At 43.5% G+C, this 27,436-nt stretch overlaps 1 protein-coding gene across 5 annotated transcripts; it reads left to right on the top strand.

Annotated features, from left to right (window-relative positions):
- kdm6bb (lysine (K)-specific demethylase 6B, b) lies at positions 1 to 27,170 on the top strand. 5 transcript variants are annotated; one of them, XM_080779679.1, is made up of 22 exons: positions 1 to 13; positions 2,727 to 3,019; positions 5,872 to 6,014; positions 7,594 to 7,717; positions 8,054 to 8,110; positions 8,427 to 8,646; positions 8,776 to 9,015; positions 11,030 to 11,182; positions 11,572 to 11,928; positions 12,760 to 15,410; positions 15,524 to 15,650; positions 16,695 to 16,800; positions 18,186 to 18,391; positions 19,364 to 19,557; positions 19,821 to 19,889; positions 20,331 to 20,479; positions 21,932 to 22,046; positions 22,153 to 22,340; positions 22,530 to 22,671; positions 22,789 to 22,915; positions 23,073 to 23,243; positions 23,521 to 27,170. In XM_080779679.1, the coding sequence occupies exons 4-22, from the start codon at positions 7,599 to 7,601 to the stop codon at positions 23,542 to 23,544; spliced, it is 5,415 nt and encodes a 1,804-aa protein (XP_080635805.1). In that variant the 5' UTR covers positions 1 to 13; positions 2,727 to 3,019; positions 5,872 to 6,014; positions 7,594 to 7,598; the 3' UTR covers positions 23,545 to 27,170. The 5 variants fall into 5 exon arrangements, 3 of the variants coding, with proteins under 3 accessions (XP_080635805.1, XP_080635806.1, XP_080635807.1); XM_080779680.1 differs by lacking the exon at positions 11,030 to 11,182; XR_013965120.1 differs by lacking the exons at positions 22,530 to 22,671; positions 22,789 to 22,915; positions 23,073 to 23,243; positions 23,521 to 27,170 and adding an exon at positions 21,278 to 21,345 and having other exon boundaries at positions 22,153 to 22,172.
- The last annotated feature ends 266 nt before the right edge of the window (positions 27,171 to 27,436 follow it).

Raw genomic sequence — 27,436 nt, forward strand, 5'->3', positions numbered from 1 at the left:
CGCTGCAGAAGAGGTAAACAAACATATGTTGCTTTTGTTTTAATGCAACGATTTATTTACTAAACACATGTATGGGTGACGTGTATTAGTCCGCATACTGCGTTGTAATGTTATGCCAGGTTTTTAAAACATGCGAACTCTACTTTAGCCATTTACTAATCTCGCTTTTATTACATATTATAATATCGGGCCTACACATAATGAGTCAAGTGAATTAACGATTAAATTAGGCTATATTGGACGTGAAGTTGTGAACTGTGGTCAGCTGAGCTCCACAGTGACAGAATTGTAGTTTTGCCTGTATGCATTGCAAAGTAGTCAGTGTTACGGGTGTGTCGTGTTGTGTCAGTTAAGGTTGTGCCAAAATTTAGATTGGGGAGGGTAATCACTGGCATAAAGTGTGACAGTGTGAGAGAGGTTTTTGTGTGTTATATTAATCCTGATCCTGCACATAATTCTACATTCAAACTCCTCTATAAAGTTTAATGATCATTACGTGCTGATGTGAATGGAAATATTAAGAAAAGGGGTGGGGGAATAAGGTTATGTATTGTAGGCCTATAGTTTGAAATGTTTAATTCATGTTTAATTTTCATCTGGTGTCATAGTTTAACTTAATGTTGATATGACACTATCCAGAAAATGACAACATGGCACTTCATGTCAAAAAGGTTACCAGAGGCTATGGCTGTTTAACCCTTTAGTTGACCCCAGTTGAGTGGAGTCCCTCAGGGCTCTATGGTAGTTATTGTGTGGGTAAAATAGTATACTGATATAGGCCCACCTCTCACACACACCATGTGACCTCAATTAGGAACCACTGGCCTACCCTGCCACATGAGACTAAAAGCTGCTTGTTTTCACCCGACAGTGAGGAATTAGCCCGGGAGAGCACTTCACACTGACCATCCCAACACTGCCCCATTTTACCTCTATGTTAGCTGGAATCCCCCCCCTCCCCACGACCACTATAACTGTTTGTTTTGCACAAGTTTGGTGTTCTTTTACCAAAGTCCAGGGAGTTTTAAGTGTATAGTTGGCCTTGGCAAAAGTGATTTATCAAGGATGTTAAGCATGACACTTGAGAGCTGGAGCAGGTGCACTTCCTCTGGGTGCTCAGCCAGTGCTCAGCTAACAGTAGGCCTAGTTAAAAAAGGGGGGCAAGAATCCACAACAAATTTAGGGTGGAACAAAAGCGGCTCTCCAAAATAAACGTGCAAGACAGGACTCAGTTTAACATTTTTAATTGTGAAAAAGACATGTTTTGACCTTCATCAGACCAAGTTGAAAATTTGATTTTCAACCTGCTCTGAGGCCTTGCGCCTGACATGTCTTCACTTAAATTACTAGCAGTAACCTATCACAAATATAGCCTTGGATGCAAGGAAAATGGGAAATTTTTCACCAATCCTTAAACCAACCACAAGGGGGCATGATTCATCAAATAATTCAAGCTCTAGACACGAAGCTGTATCCACTCAAATGTACTTCTGCACCAAAGTCTGTGGATTGGTCCATGTAGCCACATGGGGCTATGCAGTGGCCAATGGGGTTTGGGCTGAATAGGGGCTGCCCGTTGTTGCTAAGCAAAGTCAGATTCCAGACACTACAAGCAGACTAATTCTCTGGTCCTCTCCCACTCTCTCTCATTGACTCCTGCAGGTTTGTATCATGGCCTCTCTCTCTCTCACTCTTCCCCTATGATGCTGCATTTGGGCTATTAACATTGTTGTTTATTGGTTGGGGATGGCGGATGAGGTGAAACTTGGGGGGGGGGGGGGGGGGGGGGGTGAGGGGGAGTGGTGGTGGGGCACACATTGCGAGTTGCAAAGGCAAAGACCCTCCCTCATAAACCCATTGACATGCTGTAAGCCCCACCTCCCCTGGATATCTCGTCACCTGACGGTGGGTGGTCTGAGGACCCTCACCCTGCCATACATACATACATACAGCCTGTCTGTCACAAAGCCATGTCCTCTAGTCTACTACTTACAACACTTCCCAATCACATCAACAAGACTGATAGACTGATTATTTAGCTAGAGGCTACTATATGGTGTGTTTATATAGAGTGGAAGATTCTGATCCAATCACAAAGTACCCAGTGTGTTATTTGATTTTTATGTGGAAGTTGTGTGTGCGTGTGCGTGTCTGTGTTGGGGGGGGGTTAGAGAATTAAACCCAATGATTTCACCTTGGGTTCTGCACACCATTCGGTGCCCCAGTGAAACCACATGTCTCAGCTTATCATTGTGTGTCAAACAGCCCTGCTGTTGTCTGCTTCATGCTCAACAATGTTACGCTGTATGATAAAATGCCTGTGGCTGTGGAGCACAACCAGGCACTGACAAGGAGGGAGGTGACATTCTGGACAAAAGGCAGACTCACTCGAGCAAAGATGTAATCCAGATTTTCTTGTTTTCTTTCTCTCTCTCTCTCTCTCTCTTAACAAACATATTTAACCTAATATTATACAAACAGACATGTCTCTCTTGTTCCCGATGCAGAACAAGCAACTGTTTCATATTAAACTCATGACTCACCCGTTAAGGTGAAGTTTCAATATTTACTACAATATTGTATTGGCCTCATACCAACACACACACACACACACACACACACACACACACACACACACACACACACACACAGCACTAGAGAGAAAGACAAACTCTGCCATATACCCTTTGCCATTATTCTCCTCCTCCCCCTCTCTCCTAACTTAGCGAGACCCTCTTCCCCTATTGGCCGGTGCAATGTGAGTGGCAGCGTGACGCCCCGCCCCCCTCTCTCTGCACATGGATCGGTCTAAACGTGAGCGGCCGAGCATCAGAGAGTGGAGCGAGAGCAGCAACCAGGAAGAGGGGGAGAGGAGAGGGGAAGAAAGGAGACGGAGAGAGGCAGGGATCGGGTTGAGAGACGAGGTGGAGAGGAGAGGAGACAGGGAGGAGAAGGGACCAGTGTGGAGGAGAAGGGTGGACCGACCGTGTGGACGAAAGACAACCCAGGGAACCGGGAGGTGAGTAGAAGACTGCAGGTGTGCAGCTTCATAGGGAACTGACGGGCAATTTCCTCAAGGTTTAATTGAATTGAAGTGTGTGTGTGTGCGTGCGTGTGTGTGTCTTTGTGTGTGTGCACGTGTGTGTGTCTGTGTCTGTGTCTGTGTTTTAAGGCATCGCTGTCATTGTTCTGGGCCATCTGTCTCACCTGAAAATACCGCAGGGTACACTATGTCTGCAGACTGTGCTGCACTTACATGCATGCATTAAGCACACACACTACGCATGTGTGTGTGTGTGTGTAAATACCACACACGTCATTTGAACATGATTGACAGGTTGTCAATGTATACATAGTTTAGACTCGGCTGAAGATGTCTGCCCAAATATTTGCACTGCTCTGTAGAACAGTGTCAAGGCTTGAGAGTACCAACTGTACCCAAGTGACCCAGTGTCAGTAGGCACAGTTGCATAGAATGACATATGGGAAAGCTGCTGACCAAGCTGCATACTTGTACCATATCTCAAGATCAACCTGGTTCTTTCCTTGTGCATCTTTAGGACAGACTGCTAACTGGAAATTGAAGGGTTTTGTTGTGTTTGAGCTCAAAAGCTACAGTCGTAATGAATATGCCTAGGTTTCCTTGTACACAAGAATGTCTCACTGTGTCTTTGGTAAGAAAGACACTTGAGGGAAGGTCGTCCCACTTAGGACAGCTGTACAGTGCAATATTGCCACCGTCACGTGCGCGTACAATCGTACATATAGACACCTGGGAAGATTGTTCTCAGCCGGCTAGAGAGAAGAAGACGGTTCCAGGCAGGCAGTCGACCATGCCATTCTAGGTTAAGACTCAATGTGCAGCCTGAGGCAGTCTGACATGGCCATTTGCACATGCGCACTCATACGTGCACGCACACCGGGTCTAATTGTATTGGTATATTACTGTATATTAATGTATTGCTGTAAAAAAAAGAAAGAAAAAAGGCCACCCCCATTTTATTTCTTGACCTTGCGTTGGTACGTTCCGGCCCCCCTCTGAGGACTGTGCTTTATGGAGCATACTCGGGGAGAAGCCTCCATTATGAGACGGAGAAGGGGGATGGAAGCGGAAAGGAGCAGAGCTGCAGGGAGGAGAGTTATTTTTAGAATATGTGATTGATATCCGGCTCATATGTTCTTCTCCTCCTCTGCGATCGTTAGAATTATTCCTGCTTCATTTTGTTGTAATTCAACATTAACTACACTTGCGTACATGATGTCCAAACATCATCTGTAGTGTGCGTGCACGCGCACACGTGTGTGTAAAGAGCAAACCGGCTTTTCTTTGTCAATTTGTCTGTCTGTCTGTCTGTCTGTCCATCCATCTCTAGCTGTCTGTCCGTCTATGTCTGTCTGTCTGTCTGTCTGTCTGTCTGTCTGTCTGTCTGTCTGTCTGTCTGTCTGTCTGTCTGTCTGTCTGTCTGTGTCTCTCTCTCTCTCTCTCTCTCTCTCTCTCTCTCTCTCTCTCTCTCTCTCTCTCTCTCTCTCTTCTCCCATCTGTTGTTGTTCTGTCAGTTCCTGGTGTTGGCCAGCCATGTTATGGGAGTCACCAGAGACAGGTTCTGTCTGGTGCAACCCATTCTCCCTTTTATGGTATACCATTTCTGTCCTTCCTTCCTGGCACATATTCAGTAGACCTCCTGACACACACACACACACACACACACACACACACACACACTCAATCAACAGTGGAGAGATTTTACTCTGTGCATTAATATGTCTAAGCTATTTTCTCACTTTGCTCGACAAGTGATTCACATCTGCAAGCAAAGTGTGCCAGAAGGCCTCAGACTGCTATTATATACAGTATACTGTATGGAGAAGGAAGGGAAAAAAAGAAGGAAAGTAAATGTAGTCTTTGTGTGTGCAAGCATTGGTCATGTACAGTAGAGAAATGCCTCTCGGCAGATTCTGCTCACTGCAATTCCAACCCCCCCCCCCCCCCTTCCCCACCACCACACACGCACACATGTGTACACACACACGCACACACCTGCGTGCGCGCAGAGCAATGCACGCTCAAACAGTGGGGCGCCGAACAAGAGAAGAGGGAGACCAGATGGATAAAAAAAAAAATGTGAAAGGATTGTTTGAAATTACCTTTACAGGGGTTGCACTAGATAGGATGTAGCGCATGCGCGCGATCGCGCAACCGTGTGCAACCACCGCCCCTCGTTGTTTGAGGCCTCGCTCGCTCACTAGCTCTGGAGTAAATGATATCATTGGTTGCCAAGGATACGAGGACACAGCGTGCAGAGCGAAGAGGGAGGGCGAGGCAGAGACAGAGCCATGTGTACGCGCACGCTGAAAGAGAGCAGGCTACTGTAGCATGTACGTACGTGCACTCTGAAAGAGAGAGGAAGAGGCTAGCATATAAGGTTTCCACAGAGAAAAGGAGTTTGAATTGGTCAATAAAATCTGATCAGAATGAGACCATGTGAAGGAGAAATGGCCAGGGAAAGGGAAAAAGACAGGTTTACGCACAGTCTGTCTGTCTGTCACTCACTAACTCATGCATGCACGACTTGCACGTGCACACACTTTTTATTTTATTTATTTTGCTGTCTTAGTGAAATATCGCATGCTATACCTACAGTAACATTTCATTCCCTTTTATATTGAGGGGGAAAATGTGAATGTGTGAAAAAGCATGTGTGAGGTTTGGGTGTTTTTGGTGGGGACTGGGGGGGGGGGGGGGGGGAGAGAAGAGACATGGACAAGGACAAGTTGTGAACCTACATCTGTGGACCAACTGGCGCATGTCCTCACTCGTGTGTGTGTGTGTGTGTGTGTGTGTGTGTGTGTGTGTGTGTGTGCGCGCATTAGTGTGTGTGTGTGTGTGTGCGTGCATTAGTGTGTGTGATGATGTTTTCCAGACAGAGGGTGGTGTGAAGGTACGTGACTGTTGCCCTTGTTCAACTGGAACCAGAGAGCCCATCTCCCCAATTGTCTCAGCACTCGTAAGCAAGGTAAGATACACACACACACACACACACACACACACACACACACACACACACACACACACACACACACGCACAGGATGTGTGGTAATTGTAATAGGAGATTAGTACATTATGGCATCTCTACCAGGGGTTCATGAGGGATGGACACATACAGTAGTTCTTCTAGAACTGATGGAGGAGGTTTCCTTGGTTACAAGAAGGGGTGTGTGTGTGTGTGTGTGGGGGGGGGGGGGTGCAGGGGAACATGCTGGGGTGCTCTGTGCAGCAACCAAATAATCACAGACCACCAGGTAGGACTTGTTCTAGGGTGACTTCTACAAATGCCTTCAAATGGATACATTGGTTAAAAGTATTGTGATTTTGCTGGGTACCCCATGACATCCCTTTAAGGACCTGACACTGTCAATTTGTAAAATAAAATATATTTCAAATAATATAACCTAATTCCTGGCAATCATTGACATTCATACCGGTATAATCTTTCAGTACTGTAGTGAAATTCTAATCCTGGCATGCAGCAGTGCTGCTCTCACATCAACTATCCTAGACAATACAGCCTAGACTCCAATGCCTACTGTGTACTCTCTGAATCACTGTCCCATAATGTGATTTTCTGTTGGCCAGCATGAGACTCCTCCAGTTCTTCTACTGGCCCTTTGAGTTGATTGCAATCTAATTGGTGGAATTCTAGCACAGCTGTGCAAGTTGCATAGACTTTAGCATAGAGTCATGCATCAGCATCAAGCTGTCCCTTAGTGACTGAAAATGTTTTTAGTTGCTTAATGCATAATTAAAAACAAAAGTTTTAATACAATTTATTCATATAAATTACCGGGCAGTTCACTGTACCATTATGAGAGAGAGAGAGAGAGAGAGAGAGAGAGAGAGAGAGGGGCAGAGAGAGAGATGGGAGAGGGAAGGAGAAAAAGAAAGTGAGAAAATGTCAAAAGAGAGAAAGAAATAGAAAAAAGAGAGGAAGAGAGAGAAAGCGTGCGAGAGAGAGAGAGACGGTGTGGGTGTCTTTGTGGTTGTGAAAGAAGGAGAATGGACAGTGAGAGAGAGACAAAGAAAAGCTAAAGAGAGGTGGGGGTCCGGGGGAGGTGCTGGGCATGCAACTGGTAAAAGTATCTGACTGTTTGATTGATTTTTGTTTATTCAAGTGGCCTACATCCCTCACGGTGCCTAAACCCATATGGGCACATTATGGCGGTTTGCCATCTTTCAAAATGTACTTCGCTTAAATAGCCTATTCTGCACATGCATGCATCGAGGCTAATGTGTAAGGAAATTAATTGTTGCACCGTTCCTTTCTGGAGGATGTAGGAACTTGCTATTTGCTATCAGTAAAAACCAACCTATTGCGAATAAGATTTACTCTCTTTCTCTTCACCATATTCATTGTTGTGACGCACGAAAAAAAGCACAATAGCAACAAGATGGATCATTTGTTCAGTCAAATATTGTCATTTTCATAGGTCAGCGTTAGAATGCAGTTGATTCAAAGAAATATTTAGTGTAGTTCATTGTTTATGAGTTGTGTAATGATTTATTATTATTATCATCCTCATCTGTGTCATTCCAGGCTGGATGTATCACTCTGCAGAGCTGTACGCTGGCCGCAACACCTGGGACTCGTACCCAGCTGGAGGACCTAACAGAGGACCATGGACGTCCGTGACCACTCGCCCCTGGGGCCACACCAACAGGCTAGTAACACGCATAATAACAGCACCTCCACGCGTGTTCTCACTGTCTATTTGGATATATGTATTGAATATTGATGACATAAAGCCCCCTTTCTGCTTTATCATATTTGGTTTGTAAAATGTCATTCTCATCTCTGATTTCTCATCTTGACACACTCAATGTGTTACCGAGGTAGTTTAGTTGCACTGTTAGAGTTGTGTTGAACGGTACAACATTCCAATACAAATCTCCATACTATGAATGCCATTAACAAGAAAGATAAACTGATAAGTTGCGTCATGTGTTCTCATGTATTCTCTTAATAATACTATGATTTGATTTCCCTTGTATTATAGATGTCAAGTAGAAATCAGTCAATCACCTCACCCACTCCAGAGCCACATCTTTAGTAGGTGAGTAAAACCACAAAACATAAGGCATCTTGTTCATTATGTTTTAAACTAGATGGTCAGGCCGCCACACATCCAGATATTGTAGTACCGTTGATAAGAGCATTCATCTTGTTTATTTGTGTGTGCTTGTGCGTGCGTGCGTGCGTGCATGTGTGTGTGTGTGTGTGTGTGTGTGTGTGTGTGTGTGTGTGTGTGTGTGTGTGTGCTTGTGTGCGTGCCGTATTTCCATTCTCAAATTCCATACTGGCATTACTCTACCAACCAAATTAAAAACGAGCGGATCGCTGGATAAGTTGTGTAATATGTTGTGCTTTAGGGGGGAGAGAATCACCAATTATGCACAGGGAAAGGGTACAGAAAAGGGACAGAGACTGCCACCACGTCTCTGGGACTGCAGGGACCAGCCTTATGAGGGCCAGACTTGGCAGCACCACTCCTCACACTCATTCCAGAACCGGGCTGGCAGCCACAGTGGGTATCCATCAGGACCAAGAGAACCCTACAAAAAATGGGACGGCTATGTGAGCAATTCTACGGTAAGACTCAGTAGTCTGCACTGCAATCCCATTCATGTCCACGGGATGCCATTCTCATCCTGGCGATTCGAAGTCTACTACTACTTTAACCATTTTGACACAAACTTCCCGTCTGTGGTTCTGATTTAGTACGGGGGTACTCAACAACACCACCACAACCACAGCGAGCTGCTGCACCCACCGGAGAGATGGGCCCCCTCAGACTACCGCAGGGCTCTCCCAGACAGAATAACACACCACAGGCCGGGACCGTGGAAACGCTTGGCCCCCCACCAGCAACGAGACCAACACCAGCAGCACAGCCCACATCGGCCCATTTATCGCCAAGAATGTCCTGCCAAGAGGAGCAGGACCTCTGGGCCTGAACAGGTAACATTGGCTAGTGTACAATACAACTTGGTTTAGTCATTATGTTGGTAGTGGCTCGTGAACCAGTGGTCATCCGTACACGGACAAATGTGGCAAAGACTTGGTCTTGTCCGTGGCAAATGTTTTGCCAGGTTTTATTACTTTATTGGTACTTATTTACCACAACACTATGGCATAGCAGGAGTCCAACTAGTACTAGTGGCCGTCAAATGTTTTATTTGAAAGGACCCCCTTAACTCTGAGAGTTACAGACCAGACCTGTTGTGGCCATGCAGTATGCATGTATGGTCATTCAGGGCTAACCCTTTATGCGTTTCTGCTAATATATATTGGAAATGGAATTTTGACAAAAATACCCCCCCACAAACCAGCATGGTGATATGACCCCCTGTCCTGAACTGTTAAAAGTATCATACACACGATGCATTGCACTTATGAGAGGCATAGACTTGTCACACACCTTGCATGGTAGCTACAGTACATGAGCTGATCAGAACAACTTGTGATTACATGACTATAGCATTATGTATAAACCATCATACATGTCAAGCAATAACAAGAAGAATAAAGTACCTATGATATTAGGAGGCACCTCTACTAGCCTACTACAGGTGGTAATAATGAAGGAGGCAATGAACATACCACAGTAATGGAAGGTTATATGACCCACAAGCTGAATAATGTCAGAGCAGACCAAACAAATAACACAGGGCATTGCATATAATCAACAGTATCAGACAAGTTGTAGTTTGACCCAGCATAGCCTCTACTCAAAATAAGTCAAAATAAAAAAGGACCAATGTGTCCAAAGCATAAATCCCAAAGAACCTACTGGGTATATAAACTCCACCATGGTGAGGTTTGACCTAGCCTGGGTTCCAGCCCCGAAATCGCTGCGTTTCTGTGAATTTGTTTTGATAAAACAAATTCACGGAATGCAGGGATTCAGGGTGGAACCCAGGCTAGGTTTGACCTGTTCTGTCTAAATATTTGAGAGAAAACACATTATGGGATGCTTGTTTAACCCATTCTGAACGGGAACCCATGTTGGTGTCGGCATCATGTTATGCTTTAGCTATTGAAAAATAGCAGATCTACAAGCTCGTAGCGCGCCACCGAGTGGCGCGCTACGAGCTTGTAGGTCTGCTATTTTTGAAAAATCGAAGAACGACCGACATTTTTAGAATCTGATCTCGGGTCAGAATGGGTTAATCAGACCTAGTGTGTGTCCGGTGGAAACCTCGTATGAATCTGATCTCGGGTCAGAATGGGTTAAAATATACTGTCGCTGCCTCGTATCGCTGGGCTTCTAATGTCCATAATTGCATGTCGTAGAATCATAGATCACAGATTGTTGTTTTAAGTTGTCTTGTAGTTTTTCCAGTGTAGGCTAGGCCACATGGACATTTGAGCATATAGTTATAGATCCCCTTATTGGTATGGCATCATGTTATGCCTCCCCCTGTATGCGGGTGATTGAAAATGAGATGCGAGAGTGCGTACTAGCCAACACGGACTCAGGACTCCTGAATCGTTGCCTTCCACACCCTCCTGTTAAGCATTGGCATATTTTTCATGTCAATACAACACTATGTTGAGTGAATAATAAAGGAGGAAACATTTAATCAGAAATCTGAATAATAACCTACAGTAGATCAATTGGATGAAAGCTAAACTTTTAAGTACATTCTTACAATGGAATTTGAGAACAGCGAAGATAATGTATAAAACCTGTCTGATGAAACACATGTTGGAAATGTGTCAGATGGAAGAAAATACAGGCATGTTGATGGACCAATCCCATGTAGAATATTATGGAACAATGTGTTCGTTTTTCAGTTTTATTCTTTCTTTATTACTTACGTTTCATCTGTGCAGCACTGCATGTTCACTTAATGTAAAGTGCATTGTACAAAATGTTTTTCTTTGGTTTGATTTGAATTGGTTTGATACAACAGCGCCATCTGATGGTAAAGACCAACACAGTCTAATGTGATTTTACTACTTTCCCCAGTCAACTCATTCCAGATCAAAGCATTCAGCTTTATCTGGCCATGTGCAATCACCATCTCATTACGACTCCAAACAAGATGACTGGAGACCACTAAATGATCATCCAGATACTTTCCATCACTCTGACAGCAGGCCGTCACCAACACAGCGACAGGTTACCATACAACATATAACTTGAAACCACACAAACCACCGACATGATTGCTCATTTATTGATTTGATTTTATTCATTTATTGAAAATGAATTCAGAATGTTACAGACACACGGAAGCCAGCAGGCTTGTTTCCATTCTGGTCCTTTTGGGGAAAGGGGACAGGGAGCAACAATACAAAACACAAACAAAATACCTTTCCCCTGCCTCTCTTCCTTTTGGGAAAGGGCAACAGGAGACAAGAAAAATATAACAAAACTAAACAAAAACCAAAATCGCAAAACAAATTATGTGTTGTTTTCTTTTTTGTTTTTTTTTCAGTACACAGGTTAAAATGAGGTCATGTTATCCGCTCAACGTCATTTTCACGTATTGATCTCGACGATTGCAGGAAGGTTTCTATAGCAGCAAACCGTCAGGCCACGAGCGCTCGTCTTCCCCCTCCTCCTCCCGACCTCCTCATCATCATCATCACCACCGCCCGGCCAGCCCGTCGAGCCCGCAGAGCGGCTGCGGCGGCGGCAGGCCGCCGCACCACGCTAGCAGAGGGAAGGTGGAGCGGAGAACCTCCTCACCAGCAGACCACACGACCCGTGTGCCTTACAGCCACCAGAACCATCAGCACCCACGGCACACCGCCTCCCACCACCACCACCACCACCACCACAGAGTACTACAGCACAGCCCTCCGCCGCAGCAGGCCCAGGGCACGGACACCACCCGGGGCTACGACTACATGCAAAGCACAGTAAGGAGGAGCAGACAGACGCACTACTATAAGTCTTAGGTTCTCAACCTAAGAGGGGTCGCCAAATTATTTTGGAGATTATTGAAAAAGAGATGGGGGAAAAAACACAGTACACACAGTACGTGCATAAACTTTCCATAATGATTATATCTGATATTTATTTATGGTGTTATTATGGTCATTGTTCATTGTAGCGGACAATTTGTTGGGGGTAGCTCCATTAGCGGGGGACCCATTTTTGGGTCTCAGACTTTTTTTGTTTCCTACATTTAGTTTTTGATTATTATAATTTAAAAACATTTAAAAACTATATTGTCTTTCGTGGATTGAATACAAATTCAAATATTTTTTACTTTTATTAATTTTTTCGCGTTGTGAGCTTGTAAATCTGCTATTTTCACTAGTTTGTTTCTCTTTTGGGTCACGGGCTAAAACGTCTGGGAACCACTGCATTAGTGGAGGGTTTGTTCAAATCGCACAATACGCTACATGACCAAGTACTGTATAAAAATATGTATCGGTAGTTATTAAGTCAGTTCCATTAGTGTATTGTAACAGCGGACTTTGATTGTAAGCTTGAATTAGCTTAGATTGAAAGCTTTAATTAGTATTGGTGTATAATGATATTGTAAGATACACAATATATAATAATAATGGCAAAGCAATAACTGTGCTACCGTAAAGTGGTAATGCGATTGCGGTGAAAAATGTACTTAATTGGCGCAAAAAAGTGAAATGCTTAGACATGATCTAGTTTAGACTTTGATCTTGGTATTGCTTTGTGTGGTTGAAGGATGACTTTTAATCATTATAATTGTCCACACTCTGCAGGATAATCAGCGCATGTCTGTTAGGGGCAAGTCAAGGAATCCAGCCTCTTCTGAGACTGCTGCTCCAGTTCATCCCTATAGTGACCCCCATTACAGCCCCAGAGAAGGCGGGTCTTCTGCCAGCAGCCCCCGTGCCCCATCCAGTCCCTCTACGACCATGGCCAATGGAAGAAAAGAACCATCAGGCAGTCCTACCCATATGTCTGTGTCTATCCTTCCATCTAGCTCTCGTCTGGCATATTCCCCTAGTCCAGACTCCTGGGCCATAATGTCAGGGGTCAAACTGATCAAAGCCTCCGAGCCCCTTGGTGTGGAGTGGCCCCTTCACCACAGGCTAAGGGTCAACAAACCTGAGAGGGATTTTGAAGAACACAAAAAGCCTGAGAGCAAACACAAGGCCAAACAGGGTAGAAGACATAAAAGGGACAAAATGCACAAGATGGACAGAATGGGTGACGAAAGAAAAGGTGGGAAAAGAAAGGAAGAGAAAGTGAGGGATGGCATGAAGAAAACCCTGCGGAGACGGGGAGGAGAAGAAAGGTACAAGCGGGACAGAAGGAAGAAAAAGGAGAGAAGGAAGGAAGAAAAAGCACGTTTGAGTGCTAAAACCAGAGAAAAGACAGAAAGGAGAATGGCGACTTCCCCATCTCCATGTTCTCCTGCAGGAGAACACGGAATGGAGTACAGTGAGATTCATTCCCCACATCTGACTCCAAAGAGGCAAATCTACTCCCCACATACAGCACCCAACCCACCCAAACACATACATACTGGGCCTGCTGACAGAGCAGGGAAAGCATTTCAATGGCATCGTCTAGAGACGGATACCCCTGAGACTGTCCCGTCCTCCAGAGAAGCCCCTCGTCCCGGCTGCTCTTCACCAGACCTGTACAATCATAAAATATTAGAAAGGGGACCCAGATCACCCTCTCATAAAGGGCCACGTCTGCCAGTGCATTCTCCACACACTAAGACAAACATCAACCACCCTCCGCCATCAGGAGGGAGACCTCAAGCAAAGCCCAAACATGCACACCCTTCATTTTTGTGTAAGAACTCTGCGAGTCTTCGCTCGGAGGAGCATATGCGGGATGACGCCGAGATACGAAGAGGAGCCCTCATGGCCCCGGATCTGCAGCCTGCGCTCGTGATGGCGAATATAATGGATCTGGGAGACAATATGGCAGCCAGTCCCCCGGTGCTCAGCTGGCAAGGCTCTCCGGTATCATCTCTGGGTGAAGATGATGAAGAGGATGAGCTAGATAAGGGGTTGATGAGGAGGCCTGTCCTCCAGCCCAGTCCCACCCATGGATTCTCCCCTTCTCATGGAGACGACCATACGAAAGAGGAGGAGGCCAAAGAAAGCAAAACGTCAGACGGGCAGATATTATCCATTCCACCACCGGCACCTCATGAAGGCCATAATGACACAGTGACTGTCTGCGGTCTGCCGTTCAGCCCTAAACAAGCTGATGAGGAAGACAAGGATGAGGAAGACGAAGAGGACGACGGCACAGATGCGTCTGGCTTGGATCTCCTGCGTCGACTTCACCATCAGCAGACGGGACTGGATGACGTCTTTGAGAGCCTGGCTACGTTTCTGGGCGGCCAGAAATTCACCTGCCGTGGTGGTCCATTTGGGCGCCCCCCTGCTGGAGGCGTGGGTGTGGTGAAATATTCCTCGTCTCTGGCACTGGCGCCAGAGATCCACAGCCAGGAGAATCGGGGTTCCTCACAGGAGCACGAAATGCATCACACAAAGTCCTACACACCCACCGATCAGTCACCCACTCGGACCTCCTCGGACACACTTTCGAGACCCCACACTCCCTCAGATCACGGTCAGCAGCAGCCCGGAGTAGAATATTTGAAGCAGAAACACAAAGAGCTTGAGGCTGATAAGAATGAGAAAAGAGAGGCCAGAGATGTGGATATCTTGGAGGACTCTGTTCGGGGAACAGAGTCAGAATCTCTGTTGGACGACGCACCGAGCGCTGAACTACTTCTCACCACCACACACACGGTGAGCACCAAGCCAGAAACTGGAACGAGTGAAGCAAGGGTGCACGACAGCACAGATGAGAAGAGGAAACAAACAGAAAATGGGAAAAGGAAAGCAGAGGTCAAGAGCTGGAGAGAAGACTGCTGTGTCATCTCTTATCAAAAGAACAGAACCGATGAAATAAAACCGCTGGCTGAAAAGAGTGAACAAAAAACGACACTTAAGTCGTCATCATTGTCGTCGTCCTCTGGTTGCTCATCCATACAACTCAATGAGGGTGTGAAGGATCGGACTGCTCAGGAGAATCACAGCATGCAGCAGGACATCCAGAGACACAATGCGCAAGAGGACGAGGTCATTGAGTTAGAGACTACGATGACATCAACAGCTACAAACAATGATACCTTGACCTCAAGATCAACTCTGAACACTGCAACCAGTACAACCAGCTCAAGCAAGGCTCCCGGTTCCGTCCCAGCAGTTGACCCCCTCAGGCTGAAGGCCCTGTCCATGGGGTTGAAGGAGCTCAAGATCCATCTGATTAAATTGGACAGAGACACGTGTATCGCGGCCGGGGTACAGGAAAGAATAATCCCTCTTTCCAAGATCAACATCGACCACACGGCTAGTGAACTGATCAGAGCTTGCAAGTGAGTAGTGGTGACCAAGACCACCATAGTTTCTCTTCAGACTAATCAAAACAGAATTTGACTTTATCCACCCTGATACATATTTTTCTCCCACTGTCTTCTCTCTCATCTAGGGGGGAAAACGTGAAGGGAAAGTTCAAGGAATCTTATGTGCTCCCTGCCTTCTCTGTTAAGCCTAGCTTCAACACTGAGACACCCATCCCTCGAGAAAAGCTCAACCCACCCACCCCAAGCATTTATGTGAGTCCACACAGACATTAATGTTCTGTTATATAGGAGCACCCATTTTCAACCTGTAATGGGTCTTATACACATTATTGAGGAGCAATTAAATGAAATGATTGTTGAAAATGGGTGACATGCTACTTTCTGGCCATGAGTTAAATCACACCTGCACGTACACGTACAGTATGTTGCAAAAGCATTCTTTTTATGTATGGAGTAGGATTTATTTAAGTATCAATACTGCAGTATAGAAACACCAAAAGTATTGGTATTCAACAGTATTAGTATTCATTCAATCTATTTTTAAATAGCAGATCTACAAGCAAGATTTCCAACTGGCCGAAATGTATAGGGTTGAAGTGGTTAATGGTGGTAATTCATGTTTTGTAGTAATAATGAAAATCTACAAAGCAACAAGTACTGTAACTAAGTAACTAAAAAGTACTGAAAACTGGATAGACTCCAGTAAAGTAAAAATACCTCAGTTGTACGTACTTAAGTAATAAGTACAGTACTGTACTTTACTAGTACTAGTTACTTTACACCACTGGTTGCAAGTGATTACTTTTAATTTGACCGACGTTTCGACTGTACAGTAAGTAATTTTTCCAGCGCCTCATAAATCAACCTGACGTGCGTTTGTTCCCGTCTACTACTGCAGGGGTTCTCAACCTTTTCTGGGCCACGACCCTCAAAAAGAATCACATTTGAACCCTTAACCCCGACAAGCACTTGGAGTAGGAGTTGAGGCACTCATTTGCATGTAGATTTAGTTTGACTCGGTGCCGCACATAAATATTGTGAAAATAGCTGATTTTGTACAGAGGCTACATCACAATTTGTGTTTCTTTCTTAGTAGTAAGACAATTCGGCTAATGTTTGACCAGTTTTATAGTATATTTTGTATTTAAAAGGCATTTAATTGTACTTAAATTGTCACTTTACTGTCACCCCACCCCCCGATCATGTGGGGTCCTGACCCATAGGTTGAGAACCACTGTACTACAGTGACTACTGTATATTGTATGATCCTAGTCAACACATGTTCTGTTTCTTTAGCTGGAAAGCAAGAGAGATGCCTTCTCCCCAGTCCTGCTGCAGTTCTGCACAGACCCCAAGAACGCTGTCACTGTCATCAGAGGACTTGCTGGCTCGCTTCGTCTTAGTAAGTTTAAATAGTAAATACCTTTACAATACAGTATTAACTAAACACATTTTTCACAGAGTTCATGGATGTCACTCCCATCGTCCTGGCCCTTAACTTTGTTCAGTAATAAGTGAAAGTGTTGTTTTCCAGCCGGTATGTGTGTACAGTACCAACTCATACCATACCAGCTGTCCAATTTCCTTCATATTCACTCATCAAAATCACTCATTTGAACCGTAAAGCTGTCTCCACTTAATAATACCAAACATGTTTGCCATTTTTGCCCCATTTTTGCTCCACTTTGGGGTTTCCTGGTTATCCAACTAAACAAAGTCAAAACAAGAACAGTTCATTTCGGTTATAGGTCACATATACTCCCTTTCAACAAGTGAATATAGGTCTCTGAGGTCCCCAAAACATTCCTTTGCAAGTTGTTTGCTTAAAATGCCGCCAGATTATGGCATTCTAGCATGCCAAAACTGGGGCATCCGGTTGGCGCAGGGGCAAAATTCCTGCCCACCACCGTGGAGAGAGCGGAGTTTGATTCTTCCACGGTGCCTCCGGCTTGGCCGGTCACTCCAGTGACCACAACTGGCCAGGAAGGGAAGGACGATATTTGTTGCTGCAATAGTGACTCCTACAGTTTGGTTCTAGTGTGTCTTTGAGAAGCCTGATTCATACAGTACTTAGTCACACCACGGTGTCGCATGCCACAAATAGCTGACCTACAAGTTGGAAACACATTGTGGCGCAAACCATTTACTGTAGGCATATCCAGGTTAAAGCCAGGAGACAAAGAGGCAGTAAGACATGATATTATTTATCACTTAATTTATATGATCATCAGTAGTAAACTACAGTATGTATAGCAAACTACAGTATGTATTTATAACAACGGTAGATCATTAAAGATAAACACGATGAATGCCTGCATCAAATATCATCTTGATTTTTTTGTCTTGCATTGTTGAATTGTGATTTTTTTTTTTTTTTTACCATGTTGGACTGGGATGCCCAGGGTGGTCCCCTTAGCTTAATGGGAAACATTGTTTTCTCAATCAACAGTAAACAAACCAACATATAGTATTACGGTACTGTATATAATAATATTAATATTATTATAATAATATTATAATAAGCCAATACTATGTCAGAACTAACGTAGTTGTCAAACATTGACCAAATGGTATTACCTAAGAAAGAGGCAAAAATTGTGAAAAAAAATCTGAATATTTATCTGTGGAACCGAGTCAAACAAACTACATTTTACTGTTCAAATATGATTATTTTGTGGGGTCACGGCCTGAAAGGTTGGGGAACCCTTGTCCTATTTGGTCAATATATATATATTTTTTCCTTTACTAACACTTATCATCTGTCATTGTGAAACGCTCCCCTGTCAGACCTAGGCCTGTTCTCTACCAAGTCTCTGGTGGAGGCCAATGCAGAGCATGCAGTGGAAGTGAGGACCCAGGTGCAGCAGCCTGCTGATGAAAACTGGGACCATGGTGGCAAGACACAGACGTGGCCCTGCGAGAGCAGTCGGTCGCACACTACCATCGCCAAATATGCCCAGTATCAGGCCTCCAGCTTCCAGGAGAGCCTGGAGGTATGCATTTCACTTCCTAACACACTAGCGTCGCTATTTTGGGATTGATTTGGGCTGATTTAAAGGCTCACAAGCCACTGTTGATATTATTTTAGTGTAGCCCATGGGAATGGCAGCTCAGTGGCCTTGTGGTTAGAATGTCCACTGCTGAGACTCCAAGGTCGGGGTTCGATCTCTGAAAGACTGGGATTGGCACTCAGCACCAAGGATTGGATTGGGTACCTGAGACATACTAGCGTCATGTCCAGGGAGTGTACTTATACATCAAGCTGCCTCAGGTCGGCAAAGTATACTATGTCTATGGGAATACATTCAACTAATTATAAGGCCAATGGGCTGTATTAAAGGTAAGAGTACAATATATAATACAGTAGTATGTTAACCCATTAAGACCTGAGGCCGATTCTACGAATGCCTTTTAAACCAGTAGTTCATGTCAAGTTGATATTTGGCCGCCGACCCCCACCTGAAAAGGTTATGTGCCAGGGGCCCCCATAAGAGAAGATTTGTGTTCATTTATTTTATTCAAAAGTAAATTAAAAAACACTAGATTGTTTTGGCCCAAATGTTTGTTGATTTGGCGTGGTTAAGATTTGGGGGAAGCCAAGGAGTCACACAGTGTTAACCCATTCTGACCGGGCACCCATTTTGGTGTTAGCATCATGTTATGCTTTAGCTATTGAAAAATAGCAGATCTACAAGCTCATATCGCGCCACCGAGTGGCGCGATACGAGCTTGTAGGTCTGCTATTTTTGAAAAATTCGAAGAACGACTGACATTTTTAGAATCTGATCTCAGGTCAGAATGGGTTAATCAGACCAGTGTGTTGTCCAGTGGAAACCTCGTATGAATCTGATCTCAGGTCAGAATGGGTTAACAGAACACACATGATTATTCTTTATGGCCTGATTTCTACTACTGTTGTGCCTTGGCTGCCACTCTCAGCTAAGCTCACATCAATGTGTGTTTAGGAGGAGAAAGAGAGTGAGAACGAAGAGGAGGGAGAACAAGTCACATCCTCAGAACCATCAGACAGTCCAACCACAAGCACCAGTAAAACCAGTCCTAAAGTAGCAGACGGTAAAGGCAGCAACCCCTCCACCGCCGGCAAAGGAAACCCAACTCCTCTCTCGGACCATTCCGACCATCCCCCTAGCTCACCCAGGTTAGTTCCTTTCCTGTAGTTGTTATTAGAGCTGGGCCATACTATTGCGTAATAGAAAGATATTGAATGATTATTAAAAGAAAAGATCATTAAAAAAAAGTGCTATAAGTGTTCTGAAGTCTGTTCTGAATATCGGTTTCAATATATTTTTAGTTAATTGCCCGCTGCCCAGCCCTAGTTGTTATGTTCACAGTTACAATATCAGTGACTGGATCTGATGTCTGTAATAATATTAACTCAAAACTCTATTCTCTTTTCTCAAGCCTGGAACAGAAACTAGGGAGCAAGATCATAAAGTTTGGGACAAACATCGACCTCTCTGATGCTAAAAGGTGAGATCATGATAGTGAAGCGTGTGTGTGAGTGCAACTGGAAACGGTGTGCTATTGGGGAGCGTTGGGATATAGCGCACTGAGCACACTGTGCAATACAAACTAGTGCGCTGCACTCCAGGTGCACATATCCGAACGCACCCACAATGCAATCACAAGCCCGGGAAGCATACCCTGCTTTATCATCAACTTTAAAATGAATGGGACCATAATTTACACATGTGAAAGAAGACGTGAAACTAGTGATTGAAAACAAAAGTTTCCGTTCACTGTTTTTCTGCAGCTGCAGGAGAGCAATTGGCACCACCTGCTGGGTCATTAATGGGAACTGCAGCTTTTTCATTCTATTCCATGCACTTGACTGTTAATTCTGAACAGCGAAACCTTTGCGCTCGGTGTGCGTGCGTGCGTGTGTGTGTGTGTGTGTGCGTGTGTGGACAGGTGGAAGCCCCAGCTACAGGAGCTGTTGAAGCTGCCAGCCTTCATGCGTGTGGCGTCCAGCAACAACATGCTCAGTCACGTTGGCCAGACCATCCTGGGTATGAACACCGTCCAGCTCTACATGAAGGTCCCCGGAAGCCGCACGCCAGGTCAGCTTCTGTCCAGCGTCACACTGTAAGATCTGGAGAGTGCTTTAAACCCACTGAGACCTGAAAAAATAAAATAAAAGGGCTTCTAAATCCTGAAAAAAAAAAAAAGGTTTCTGAAAGACCTATGTTTCTATGGCAATGGTGCTCAAACATGTTCAGATCAAGGACCCACAAAATTATCTGTATTTGGCTGGGGACCCCCATCTGAAAATATATTGTTCCAGACACCCCCCCCCCCCCCCCCCCAACAGAAGCAAATATTTTAGTTAAAAACGTTCCGCTGTGAAAGAGTATATACTATAGTCAATGATTTGCACACATGATTTTTCAAAGATGGCAGACAAGCTCGTAGCGTGACTTATGAGCTTGTAGATATGCACATTTTTCAACAGCTAAAGATTAAAATAATGGTTAAAAGCTACTCTGTTTATCCTTCTCAGCCTGTTTCTTTGTTTAATAAAAAAAAAAGTGGTTTAAAGCTCAGGTCTAAATGGGTTAACTCTGGAACCTCTTTACAGGTCAATTTGACACTCTCCGAGTTGAATTAACACTCAGGATTTCACAGTACAATTTACAATTTAGGCATTTAGCAGACGCTCTTTATCCAGAACGACGTACAGTTAAGCAAGAACAATATTCATCTAGGTTATGAGTACACCAAGAACCAGTCTGACAGTAAAATATCCGTACATTGAAACTATAAACACTATAGGATGCCAGATCAATAATGACCTGGCATCTGTCTACGTAACATGCTAACAAGTATCTAAATTAAAATTTTAGCCATTGCCATTACAGAAGCCTGCAAGCCTGCAAGCCTGCTACAGCTAGTGCTGCAGCTACAGGCTAAGGTGGAGTCTGAATAGGTGAGTCTTCTGTCTACGGCGGAAGATTGGGAGTGAGTCTGCAGATTGAGTCTGCAATGGGGAGTTCATTCCATAGTCTGGGAGCCAGAATGGAGAAGAGCCTAAGACGCGACATTCGAAATCCATGCCGGGTTGTGCTTATAACCATGCCCCCGGGCAGGCATAGGTTTACTGAGGTAAGGTTAGGTTTCCGTATAGTTTTACTGAGGTTAGGGTTAGGTTTAGTTTTACTGAGGTTAGGGTTAGGTTTAGGGGATCCGACACACCAAAGGTCCGACATGCGGAAACAACGGTCGAACATGCGCTGCTCCCGTGCATGTGGTTAGGGTTTAAGGTAGGTTGTCGGTCTAATGACAGTCGGACCAATAGTATGTCGGAACTAAAGCCTGTACCCAGGTTTAGGCTGTCAATCACAGCAACTGGCCAATGACAGCGCGTCCTTGCACAACCCGGATAGGTTTTGGAATGGCGCCTCTGGGACGTGTGGAGCGGTGTCCCGTGTCATACCATTATATACATATTTTTTTTTGCAGACAATATGCAGACAATGCTTTCTATATTTAAACTGGCTGCATTTCCATTTCAGGTCATCAAGAGAATAACAATTTCTGCTCGGTCAACATTAACATTGGCCCAGGCGACTGTGAATGGTTTGCAGTCCATGAGCACTACTGGGGAGCCATCAACACCTTCTGTGAGAAGTGAGTGAGCAGTCGATCAGAGTTCATAAGTGCAACACTGCTTTCACTCCAGACTTCATAAATGATCTGCATGCCATTAATTGTTCCATCAATTGTTTTCCCTCAGGCACGGAGTGGACTACCTAATCGGGTCCTGGTGGCCAGTTCTGGAGGACCTGTACAGTTCCAATATTCCCGTGTACCGTTTCATCCAGAGACCAGGGGACCTGGTGTGGATTAATGCTGGGACAGTGCACTGGGTCCAGGCCGTGGGCTGGTGCAATAACATAGCTTGGAACGTCGGGCCACTCAACTGTAAGTTACTAAATATGCCAAGCAGTACTGAACAAAAGAAGGATAGGAAGATTAAGCTTTCTACGCAGGCTTTGGCCTTTTTTCCTCACAAATTACAAACAAAACTGGAATCGCTGCCCTAGCCTTAATGTTGCTTATTATGTTGTCTATGGGAGGCCTTACTACTGTGTGTCATCTTTGTCCTGGCAGCCTACCAGTATCAGCTAGCTATGGAGCGCTTTGAGTGGAATGTAGTCAGGAAGGTCAAGTCAATCGTTCCCATGATCCACGTCTCCTGGAATGTGGCCCGCACCATCAAGATCACCGACCAAGATACCTTCAAACTGATCAAGTAAGCGGTGTGTGTGTGTGTGCAGTGTGTGTGAGTATGTGTGTGGTTGTGTGTATGTACAGTACAGTATGTGTATTCTGTATTGTACAATCTTCTTCCCCATCCCTCTTCCCTCAGGCACTGTCTCCTGCAGTCCCTCAAACATATCCAGATTCTAAGAGACCAGTTGCTGGCTGCAGGGAAGAAGATCTCCCACCAGAGCAGAGTGAAGGATGAGCCAGCCTACTACTGCAATGAATGTGATGTAAGTCCCACAGAATACTGTTTTCACTACAACAAATCTACTGTACATATACAATGTAAGGATGTCATAGTGTACACACACACACACACACACACACACTGGCATGGATTAATTGCAGATTAAATATCAACCGTATGAAAACTGTGTTTTTGTGCAGTTAGAGGTGTTTAACCTGCTGTTCGTGACCAGTGAAAACAGCAGCAAAAAGACCTATGTGGTGCACTGTGAGGACTGCGCCCATCGCAAGAACCCTACCCTGGCAGGAGTGGTGGTGCTGGAACAGTATCGCATGGAGGAGCTGATGAGGACCTATGACAGTTTCACCTTGGTCAGTCTCACACCCTGCTCTTGCACTCTCCTAGTATAGTGGCACAGTACTGTAGTGCCTTTTCAAGAAAGGTTCCCATGCTAGTTGTTCTGTATCTGTACCTGTAACATCTAGACACACACATGACCAACATTACACTCAAAAATGAAATAGAAAGTTCACTCTAATTTTGCAGACACACACACACACACACACACACACACACACACACACACACACACACACACACATGAACATCGTTTTAAGTACCCGGTTTCTGTCTGTCTCTTTCCCTCAGGCTCCAACGCCAGTTTTAAAGTGAAAGTCTCCATATTGGATTGAAGAAAGCGTCAGCCATAACCAAAACTCTTTCTCAACAGCAGCACAAACGATGTCTCGAAGGCAATCTATTACTGCAACTGCTTTCAGAACAGCCAATCATGTTTACTCAACATTGTTTACATCACACAATAAGGTATGGACACTCAGCTGATTCAATTTGTTGCGCACCGTCTTCCCCATACAAGCCGCTGATTGGACTTGTCTTGAAATAGAATGACTAGACTGGTACTACTCATGAAAAGCATGTTAGACATGTGAAAAAAATAATAATCTAATGTGAGCATTCCAAGCACTGGAAATCAGGTCATATGTTCAACGGGCACTGCTGTGATTCAAAAGCATCAAGTAGCCAGTTTTGTGTATTAATTCAGGTACTTTTATGCAAATCCAGTCCAACTTTTTTTTATACCAATCTAGTTGTTCTATGTGTCCATGAATTTGCTGTGATTGTATGGTACCAGCAGGGGAATTGCTGCAAAGTAGCTGACTGTCACGATGGCATCATCATACTGGTTCCTATTTTGTTTCGTATTCAGGTACGCCCTTGTCTGTATAACCTACTCTTTGAGGTGCTACTCCAATCTTATTTATTCTGACTTAGATATTTCAAAAGTTTTACCAGCCTAGAAGTACACCACATTGGCCTTGTGAACTGTATTTAGAAAAGAGGTAATTAGCTGATTGAACACACACACTCACAAATGTTTTATGTAAGTATTAAAAAAAATAGCGATTGAAGAATTTTTTCACTTTCTCTAAGATACGGGTTTACTAGAGGACTAATATGGTTTCATTCTTAGTTGGAAATCTTGTAGAAATGTGGTGATTTTTTTTTTTCCTTTTTTTTTTTTTTTAATCCGAAATTGTCTTGGTACAATGATCTCAAAAGTATGACCCCATTATATATTTTTTGTTTTGTCTTGCGATTGGGAATAATTATTTTCCCGACGTCATACCTCTTTTTGATCCATGTCCTTCTCTCTGGATTACAGAGAACGTACATAATGTGTAAATTGTGACTTCATATACTGAATACACTGGCGTGCTGACACAGGGGTGTCGAGGCGGATAATCACCCCTAACCCTTTTTGTTTTGCGTGTCCAAGTGAGCAGAAATGACATGTGGGACATGCAATCGTCTAGAGCAAAATCCGCAAGGGTGGAAATCTAATCATCAGACATATGCTTAATTATTGTAGCCTTAAGGGACAAATAATAGTTGATGTCACCGTCACGCATTCCAGAGCTTTTTGGCCTGTGATTTATTTATGTCAATTTTTTTTACTTTTGTTTTAGTTTTGAATTGAAAAAATATGTTTTCAATTTTTTTTCATTCTATAATTACATGACGATACTAATACATTTTACCGTACAGTATTCCATTTAAGGAAAGTTTGAAATATGTTTTTCACAACAAACCTTTTGAAGCTTAAACATGCATTCAAATTGATTACATAATATGTCATAATAATGGTCTGCAGTCTAATCATTTGGTTTCATGGGTGGGGCTAGTTTGGGTCTGAAATAAGCGTTATTTTCAGATCCATACAAATTAAACATTAAAAATAGGTTTTCAATAAGCCTTTCCCTTATGGTGTGCCCTTTTTCTGATGTTTTGCCCTAGCTCTTGCTAAAGGACCATACCGTTGCCATTGCATGCCACATCTTCACATCCTTGCCCATAAACCATAGCATTATTTATAGTCGTTTTGTTCCTAAATTAATCTTTTCTCCAGGGACAATTTTTAACGATACTCTTCAAATCAGTCCACCTTTAACCACTTGAACCATATACTTCATTGACCGGGGTTCCCCAGGGATCTGTATTTGGGTCCCCTCATTTTGTCCCTCCCCCTGCACCAAATCTCTTTGGCCGAAAATAGCCAATATACTGTACAAGCTCACAATGCGTCGGATCAGAATAATGTTCTATTTGTAACGAATGTAAATGTTTGCCTATCATGACATGCCCAGAACAGGGTGGCTAGGGTTCAAGTGGTTAAACTGCATTGAAAAGTAAATAAATCGATAAAAGTGCAATAAAGTTCACTGTGTTTAATCACTTCTCAAATAGCTTCCTCTCAGTCTCGAGCAAGTTTTAGTTCTCTGCAAATGGATTTCATGATGCACTGAAATTAATGGGATATCCCAATGGCTTCTTCGAAAATCATTCAAACTATGGTAAAAATGGTCAGCATTAATGTCAAGTACACTGTGTGAGTTGTACTCAATGGCAGACCACCGGTATGGTCCTTTAGGTCTGTGCACACCACAATTTGTTTTCAGGTTTACTAGAAGAGTTTCTTAACTGAAAATCTAGTTTGTATTATGTGAACTGTGTTTTACATAAGTCCAGCAAAGTTATCTTTGGTGTGGTTGCTGTAATACATGAGATATCTTTTTTTCACATTTAATTATTACAGTGGGAATATCTTCCCACATTTATACCTCCTTTTTGTTGCTGTTTGCTTTCTTTTTGACTACAGAGTAAAGTAAGAATTGTAAATTGTGACTATTCATACTGTATATGGTTGTTTTCTTAAATATATTTATTGCATATTGATAGAACTTTCACCTGATAAGGGTCTGAGAGATATTTTAAAATTTGACAATTGTCACAATGTTTGGATAGGGGGCGTGCAATCAGGGGGAGGTTTAATTTTCATGGTGCTAGACCCCTCCTTGCGTCACCATCCCCTCATTAAACTGCATAGAATGATGTACGAAGATAAGTCGATGACTAATAACTCAAACCAACAGGTTGGTGCTTAGAACCATGTCACTTCTGTTTACTGGTCAAATAAATGGAATGATGTCTTTGTACTGTATCAAACGGATCAAACGCAGAACCTTTTTTCTTTTCGTTTTGTACATTGTATGAAACTCGTGAGGCATTAGTGGTTTTATGATGAACTTTAACAGTAGTTGTAACTCTTGACACTTTTGAAAAGAGGCTTTTATGGATGTGATTTTTAACGGTGTCGAGGTTACATTTGTTTTGTGTCTTGTTCTCATATGTATTATTTGAACTAGGACTGGGCAATATTATAGACAAAATCAAATATCGCAATATTGTTTTTACCAAATTCCTCTATCGATATCGTTATGATAATGTTGTATTGTAATCATTTTCTTCTCCTTTTTTAACAGTAAAGAAAAGTTAAACAAGTGGTCTACAAGCTCAAACCAACAAACGTGTCATGATGCGAGCTTGTGTAGATCTCGCTATTTTTAATATTTTTTTGTATAAAATGGGGTTTTAAGTGATTCAAACCAGGAAAAGACTTCACTTATGTCATATCATGATATTGTGATATCCCAAATACCAGACAATATCTAGTCTAATATCACGATATTGGTATAATACCGATATGTTGCCCAGCCTTAATTTGAACAATGTAATATTTCTCTTCTCCCTCTTGACTGCTTTTTTATTTTATTTATGCTGCACTCACTTAAAAAAAAAAAGAGAAAAGGAGAAAAAAAAACTCTCATAGAACAGAACATGAGCCAGACCTCTCTTAAAATTACTACGTGATTTTTCTGTGACATATTGTATTGTTGTTAAGGAAGATAAAATGTTTTGATAAATTCTTTAAGAATGAGTATTGGTCGTTGACTGCTTGAATGAATGCTTGTTCCTGTCTTACTCGCCGGCAGGAAAACCCTGGACAAGCTATCCTGGGCATGACTATGCAACAGAAGCATTGTTAAGCCTACTGTATGTGAAGTGAGTGTTTAAATTCCATTACTAACACATACGTCATTCCACTTTGTCTAGAGATCAAAATAGTCTGCTCATTTTGGGTCCATCACGGTGATTCTTGACAGTAAATGCAATAATGTAAAAAAAATATATAAAACCACAATTC

Source organism: Protomyctophum bolini, assembly GCF_963924005.1.
Source record: "Protomyctophum bolini genome assembly, chromosome: 13".
NCBI classification, from domain to species: domain Eukaryota; kingdom Metazoa; phylum Chordata; class Actinopteri; order Myctophiformes; family Myctophidae; genus Protomyctophum; species Protomyctophum bolini.

Bases quoted from the DNA above. Each gene is read 5' to 3' on its own strand.
- kdm6bb (XM_080779679.1), top strand. From the start codon at position 7,599: ATGTATCACTCTGCAGAGCTGTACGCTGGCCGCAACACCTGGGACTCG. The intron at 8,111-8,426 runs GTGAGTAAAACC...GTTGTGCTTTAG, and splicing joins CAGAGCCACATCTTTAGTAG to GGGGGAGAGAATCACCAATT. The intron at 16,801-18,185 runs GTAAGTTTAAAT...CTCCCCTGTCAG, and splicing joins TGCTGGCTCGCTTCGTCTTA to ACCTAGGCCTGTTCTCTACC.